The sequence below is a fragment of the Gopherus evgoodei genome, chromosome 4, assembly GCF_007399415.2.
Source record: "Gopherus evgoodei ecotype Sinaloan lineage chromosome 4, rGopEvg1_v1.p, whole genome shotgun sequence".
Lineage (NCBI taxonomy): Eukaryota > Metazoa > Chordata > Testudines > Testudinidae > Gopherus > Gopherus evgoodei.
The window spans coordinates 76,063,189-76,070,781 of NC_044325.1; the positions used below are offsets into that span (position 1 = coordinate 76,063,189).

At 43.2% G+C, this 7,593-nt stretch overlaps 1 protein-coding gene across 1 annotated transcript in view; it reads left to right on the forward strand.

The window, feature by feature from the left end:
- The window catches only part of CKAP5 (cytoskeleton associated protein 5), a 121,098-nt gene extending 113,732 nt beyond the window's left edge, over positions 1-7,366 (forward strand). The window contains exons 38-45 of the mRNA XM_030559902.1: positions 236-423; positions 1,276-1,351; positions 1,839-2,027; positions 2,106-2,243; positions 2,750-2,833; positions 2,932-3,091; positions 5,056-5,210; positions 6,631-7,366. Of these exons, the coding sequence (XP_030415762.1) occupies positions 236-423; positions 1,276-1,351; positions 1,839-2,027; positions 2,106-2,243; positions 2,750-2,833; positions 2,932-3,091; positions 5,056-5,210; positions 6,631-6,885 (1,245 nt within the window). The 3' untranslated portion in view covers positions 6,886-7,366. The remainder of the gene's footprint in view (positions 1-235; positions 424-1,275; positions 1,352-1,838; positions 2,028-2,105; positions 2,244-2,749; positions 2,834-2,931; positions 3,092-5,055; positions 5,211-6,630) is intronic.
- Positions 7,367-7,593: the final 227 nt, after the last annotated feature.

The window sequence follows — 7,593 nt, forward strand, 5'->3', positions numbered from 1 at the left end:
TTTCAAAATAAAACCAACTAACATTTATATGTACAGCCTTAACTTCGGTGTTTCCTGCCTTTGAATGCTTGACTCTATAACCTTAATGTTCTTCCCATACATTTTAATAGACTATATAAACACTTTGTGAAAGAGGTGCATATTTAAAGAGAGAGTTGCAAGTAGAATCCCAGATGAATCCCTAAACTAAATGGTGCATGCTGAAGACATTTCTAATCCTGGCTTTGATTGGCAGCTTTTCCAGATGGAGAGCCTGGCTCGGGAGGCCTCAACAGGAGTGTTGAAAGACTTAATGCATGGCCTCATTACATTAATGCTGGATTCACGGGTTGAGGACCTTGAGGAAGGGCAGCAGGTCATCCGATCAGTCAACCTTTTGGTGGTGAAGGTTCTGGAGAAGTCTGACCAGACCAACATATTGAGGTAAGTTAGTCTTCGCTAGAATCAGAGAAGACACAAGTTCTCTCCCTCTACAACAGTCCAATACCACGTCACTGTTCATGTATGTGATTTCAGAGAACATGGCTCTCCAGTCTGCTTTTACCATATGTTAGTCACTGTCTCATTGAGTCCTCTTGCAAGACAATGGCCTGTCAACTAAAGTGGTGAGCAAAGCTGGCTGTAGAATAGTTTACCTGGCTGCTGAAAAAACAAGCATATCAGGACAGTAACTTTAGCTTCTGGCCCTGAATCTAAGGAAATGTCTACATAGTAGCTGGGAGCATGCTTCCCAGTGCAGGTAGCCATGCTAAAAATAGCAGTGTGGCTACAGCTGCTCAGACTAGCTTCCTGAATACAACCCTGCCTAACTCCCTTAGGTACATACTTGGTTGGCTAGCTTGAGTTGCCATCTGTACTGCTACAGCCATGCTGCTGTTTGTGCACGCTAGCTCAAGCAGAGCCTGTGAGCGTATGTCTATGCTTGCTGGGAAGGATGCTCTCAGCTGCTGTGTAGATGTATCTAAAGGGGCACAGTTATAACTAAATCACTGTCCAATCTATATCATTGGGGTAAAGCTTTACAATGAACCATTCTACAACCTAAACTTGTAGTCTGTCAGTTGACCAGTTTTGACATGGTATGTTCTGCAGAAATTCAGCTCTACATTTTTATGTAGCTGATAGTAAGATTTTGGGGACAGGGAGGCGGTGCAGAGCATTGTGTGAAAGCTGAACTAGTTGCCATCTGTAGTCCCTGGGGTGGTGTTCAGTAGGGCGGTGTTATTCCAATCCCTTTATAGCATTTGCCCATCTAATGCTACTTGTTCTCTCCAGTGCCCTTCTTGTTCTGCTCCAAGACAGTCTACTAGCAACAGCCAGCTCTCCCAAGTTCTCAGAGCTCGTCATGAAGGTGAGCCTATAATGGGTGTTGTGTACTCACTTGATCCTTCTCTGAAGTGTCTGTTCCTAATCCAGACTTGTTGGTTCAAACAGAAACAAAGTGCTTTAAGACGAAGTTGGTGAACATAACTTTAAATGCTACTCTAGTGCCTAGTCTGGATTATGTTAAGATAAAACTTGCCCCATCTATTGCTAAGGTTCTAAAACATACTAGTTAAAATGTTGATGTGTTAAACACCCCTTATCCTAGGTTAGATATACCCTTAGTGAGATTAGAAGCATCCAGCAGGCGCAGAGCAGTGTATGAAGCTCATGGTAGTGTACATACACTAATAACTCGGTCAATATCCTGCTACTGGTAATGGAATCAACAACAGCACTTACTCTTCTGGGCATCTAGCTCCAGATACTGACACCCTGGATACAGCAAAACCTGCAGAAGGAACTCCCCTCTGACTTAAGCAGTTGGTTCTTCATAAACTTTTCTTTCTCTCCAGTGTCTGTGGAGAATGGTGCGGCTTCTTCCTGAAACCATCAATAGCATCAACCTGGATCGAATCCTGCTGGACATCCACATTTTCATGAAGGTGTTTCCCAAGGAGAAGCTGAAGCAGTGTAAAAGTGAATTCCCCATAAGGACACTTAAAACCCTGCTTCACACTCTGTGCAAGCTGAAAGGGCCCAAGGTTAGAGCAGAAACCAACTATGTGCTTTAATTTAAGATGCTCAAGCTGTCTTTGAAGTTTTTATTATGTCTTTCTCAGATCTTGGACCATTTAACAATGATAGAAAACAAGAATGAATCTGAGCTGGAGGCTCACTTGTGTCGAGTAATGAAGCACTCCATGGACCAAACTGGAAGCAAGACTGATAAAGAGATGGAAAAGGGGGCTTCTCGCATAGTAAGTAACATGAAGTTAATGGTGGAGGGAAAGGTGGCAAATGGACTCTGTTCTAAGAAACAAGTTCCTAACTAGCTCCAGTCAAATGTGAAGTTAGGTTGCCCACTGGAACATGTAATCAGTGTCTGAAATTGGTCCTCCTAATGCTGTGCCTCCTGAGATGCATTAAGGCTCAATAGTACCTGTCTTGCTTGCTGAACATGAGTTCTGATAATGGCTGGTCCACTAAACTTTAACTGTGGCCAGAACAGGCTTTAAATGCAGGTCTTCTAAGATGTGTCCATCCTCTGTACCTGACATCCGTATAAACCCGAGTCTTGTAAAAGACAGTTCTTTTGACCCAGCTAGCCTGTGCTGTTGTGGGTGTGTCTGTCCGTGAAGTGCCACAGGCATCTGGTAGGTCCTTGGCAGTTGAGTGAATTGTAAATTGTTTATCTAAGGACCTCTAATTTTTTGGGGATGCCACTTTAAACAATCTTGTTCAGGAGTCTCAATTTCTTTCTTAGGATGAAAAGTCTTCAAAGGCCAAAGTAAATGATTTTTTAGCAGAGATATTTAAGAAGATTGGCTCCAAGGAAAACACTAAAGAGGTGAGTGCATTTTTACCATAGGAAAAAGGGGAAGATGATATTGCATCATGTGCCTACTGCAGTTTGGGTAACACATGGAAAGTTTCCTCCTTCCCCAGGGTCTGGCAGAGCTGTATGAATACAAAAAGAAGTATTCTGATGCAGACATTGAACCCTTCCTGAAAAACTCATCTCAGTTTTTCCAGAGCTACGTAGAACGAGGCCTCCGGCACATTGAGATGGAAAAGGAGGGCAAAGGACGCATTCCTTCATCTACAGGTATAGAGCTTCTTGGCAACACAAGTGAATTGGGCCTGGGGATTTGGCATGCTGAATCTAGCTATAATGTGGCAACTGTAGCTGCTCCTTTTAAGCTCCACAATGTTTGAGAGCCTTATGAGCTTCCAAAGTGACCCTGTTGTTCTCTGAGCACTCGTTAGTGGCACTTTTGTGAAGTCACTATGGCACCTGTTGCAAAGACCACTTATGCTTTGCCACTCACAGGGAAGGTGCTGTGGTTACCTTACCGAACTAGGTGGGAAGAGATAGAGGTAAAGATCTGAAAGGACTTCAGTGCACATCATTCTGGTCATGGTTAGAGAAGTTCTCTCTCAAAGAAAATTCAAGAACTTTTACTCTGTCTAATGGAGTGCAGTGCTCTGGAGTCCTATGTTGAAGGCTTGGCAAGCAAGCGATTCTTGTTGCAGTAACTTAGTCTGAAGTTCTCCTTATCCTAAACTAGGCTTCCTTGGTGAAGCATACTATCAGGACATCACAGCGGCAGCCGCAAAATTCTCTCTTCTTTTAGGGCTGCTAAAATAGTGTCATAGGATCTTTGCATGAAACTGTAAGACTGAAGCAAGGCATAAACTTTGTAGATTTCACATCAATACAGCAGACATAAGATATAGCTTTTTCTTCTAATTTCCCCAATCTTGGCTAGGAATAGCCTGGCAATCCTTAGTAGGAGCAGTCTATATCAGGTAAGTTGTTAAGTCACTCTGTAAATGTCCCAGGAAGCCAGGGGATGGTCACAGTTCTCCATTCAGAGCTCAGTCACCACAGAGGCCTGCTTAACAGGCTATCTTGTTTACTAGATCCTTGCTCCCATAAAGTCTGAATTTCAGATATCTCAACTTGCTCAATTAAGAGTTTCAGTAGAACAGAACTCGGAAATTTGTCCGTAAGCACACTCCAGTAATTAAGAAAATGCAGTATAATAAAACTACAGATCCCATTAGGCAATCATGAAACATGGCAGTAGAATAGCTTTTTATAGTAAGGGGCACATACTATGCTTGTCCTTCTGCTCCTAGAAGATCCCACACTGCCCATTGTGGTCTTTCCCCTTAACTTCCCCTTCCCCCAAAGTAATTTGTCACAAGCTTTGGCAAAAGGAGTGACTGAGTCTCTGAGAACCTCCTAAATGCTGCTGGTAATTCAGAACTAACTTCTGGCCCCACCTTGAAAAATCTGCACAGTCAAAAAATGATACACTAGCTAACACCTCAGCAATGTAGCCTTCCAAACTGCATTCATCATATTGCTTAGTTTCATTTAAAGGCTAAAAGGACTACTTCAGGACTCAGTTTCCTGTGGGTGGAGAGCATATATGTACCTAAACTCCCTCAACTTTTAAGATCCAAGGCAACCTTCTGCCTCAGTCTCTCTTCTTAGTTTCTCCATTCCATGAAGAGAGAGCGCTTTTCATTCATTTGATAAAGCCTGTCTGATATGTGGAGGCTAGAGGGAAAGGGGATCTTTGGAAGCTCTTTCACCACTCTCAATTACATGAAAAGGAATTAGGAGAAGCAGTGCCCTTAAGCTTCCTGCACAAGAATACTGGGAGGGTTTAGGTCAATTGAGGAATACATCAGTCCTCTTTGTTCTTCTAACTTGGCTTGCTGCACTGAAGAGCAAAGGATAAATTTCAAAGCCTTTCCCTCATGTAATGTCAATTTACCATTTGGTTTTAATAGCCTCTTCAGCTGTTCCAATTAATGGCCAGAATATGTTGCCTTTTGGAGCTGCTTTGCTGCTCACTTATGGTGGCTTGACTTCTTTCAAAAAAATGAGCTAATCACTGTCAACCCTAAAACCCATTGCCCTACCAGTAAATATAATTGTGATTAATGGGATTTCCAAGAGCACAATGTGGGTTGATGTAGTCTCAAGCTCTGGATTGTTCTGTTGGATGCATGAGGCTGACTAAGAGGCTTAAGCATGTTTTTTCCCTTTCCTAGGAATTTCTCCTCAGATGGAGTTAACGTGTGTCCCCACTTCCACCAACACAGTGTCCTCATCCATAGGAAACACAAATGGGGAAGAGGTGGGGCCTTCAGTCTACCTGGAAAGGCTAAAAATCCTCAGGCAGCGTTGTGGCCTTGACAATGCAAAGGTATTGTACTTCTGAAGACCCCTATAAACTCTACAAGGGAAGTGGCTCACTTTGGGTGAAGCCAGTCATTTGGAGATCTGCTGTACAGTGCCCAGACTCTGATCCCAATGAGTCTTACTGCATGTACCTTTCCTGGTCTAAATGGCATTAAAGCCGTTACCTGGCTGAGTAGACTTGTTAGTGCTTCAACTCCCTTTTGTCTGCTGCACCGATGTAGACGCCACTAGCTGCTACAACTCGAGTCTGATATCCTCTTCTCTTGCCAGGTAATTAACTGTGAGTTTCAGGAAAAGGCTAAATGACTTCCTTTTAATTACTGGTCTCTAAAGGGTAATGCCTATATTAAGCTATATTCCTGGGTCACATGACACTGAGTGTTCTAAACTTCTGTACCCTCCCACTCTACAACAACTAAAAGCTGCATGAATGGAGGGCTGTAGGGTTGGGGTACATGGAATTTTGAGACAGCAATAATGCTGAATGTGCTCAGTATGTTACCTCAGGAACCTATGGAATGGGTCAAACCTTCAATACAGCCAGTGCTCTCTGGGAATCTTAGTTACACACTGAAAGATGGTTATTGCCAGCCACTTTAGACATACTGGTGACTCCAAGAATAGCTACAAGGATTAGGTGGTATAGGTTTAGGTAAAACTCTACCCTTACCTTTCAAGATTGAACATGCACATCAGTTTATAGCTGAATGCAAAATGGCATGTGGTGCAGACGTAAACTCAACTCTGTCACTGACTTTTGTAGCTGCAGATTCCCAGGAGAGCAGTGACTTGACTCAGAATTCCTCACTGAGTCCTCATGATGCCATATGTGGGAGCAGCCGCTGTCTGCACTGAGAGTTTAAATACAGTGGGAGACTTGCAGGATCGCAGCAGGCCTTCCCAATGAAATGGGAACTGATTTTTATCATCTCTGAAGAGCATGAGAGCTGTTGTTCGAGGATGGGCTTTGCTTTAAATACCAAGTAGTACTCAACAGTGCAGACCTTTGGCTCCTTTAGTTAATTGAGATGAGAAGGAGTAAGTGATTAAGCAAAGATTTAGGCTCTAAGGTAGGTAGGCCCAAACATGGAGAACTTTTCACACATACAGGTAATTCAGAAGACTTGTGCTTAATGGAAGTGATCATGAGAAGCATGCGATTCACTCTGGTCCCCACTAACACAAAATGGTGACCTCTTGGTTCCAAGTAGCTAATGCACCATGGCAATAGCTTACATATAATCTGTCCTGGAAATAGAGGAGTTGGAATGTATATACTGTACTAATGTTGGACTGCTCCTTTTCTTCCTCTGTTCAGCAAGTTTCCCGTGAGGGTGAGGAGCCATCCATTTATGGTGTGGATTTCTTGCACAGCTTTTGCCCTCCAGTGTCTTAAATATCCTCTCCTTTTCCCCACCCCATAGCAGGAAGACAGACCACCATTGACATCACTGCTCTCCAAACCAGCAGCCCCTACAGTTGCATCCTCCACGGATATGCTGCACAGTAAGCTCTCTCAGCTCCGTGAGTCACGAGAGCACTACCAGCATTTGGACCTAGACTCCAATCAGACACACTCCTCTGGCATTGGAACCACCACCTCTTCCTCCTCCTCCACAGCAGCCAATATTGATGACTTGAAAAAAAGACTGGAGAGAATAAAAAGCAGTCGCAAATGAAGCTGTTTGAGAGAGAGAGCATGGCTGCTGCTTAGCTGTCTTCAGCTTTAGTTTACTAAACTAGAAGTCTTCATAGTTAAAGGGGCCTCATTTAGGTCTAGTGTATACAAACTGGTTTATGTATAATACAGTGGATTTTGGGGGATGATCTGAGTCATTGTGGCACAAGTATTTGTACATACTCTGCTTCTCAGTGAGCATCTCTTGACAATAGAAGATTGTCTGTGTATTAGGTGTAGTGTACAGACCTGTAAACAGCTGTCCTCCTGCTCAGACTAGCTTCTCATACCTTGTTTTTTATTTGTAAAATTGTCTTAAGATCTTTTCCTAGCTCTTAACTCCTAGAAGCTCATTAGTGGTTTCACTTTTAATTTGTGAATTCTTCTCCATGTAATCCTTGAACTGTTGATTCTGTATGGACGCATGGCATGGCGTAACTAATTTAAGTGTCTTTTTGTAAATAAAGTTTGCATTAACTATACCAGTCCCTGTAGAAGCAGCAGTGACTGTCCATCGGAATAGAAGCCACTGTGTATTTTTGGATGCTAGTGAATGGGTATTGCTGAGCTGAAACCAGAGGCTCTTGAACTGAATACAGCAATGGACTGCCCTGGGCTGCTGCTGCTACTATTCATGGAAGGGAACCCTGGACTTCTCAGCCTTTTATTTCTACCAGCAGTATTGTTGCTGTTAATACGGCTGCCTTTC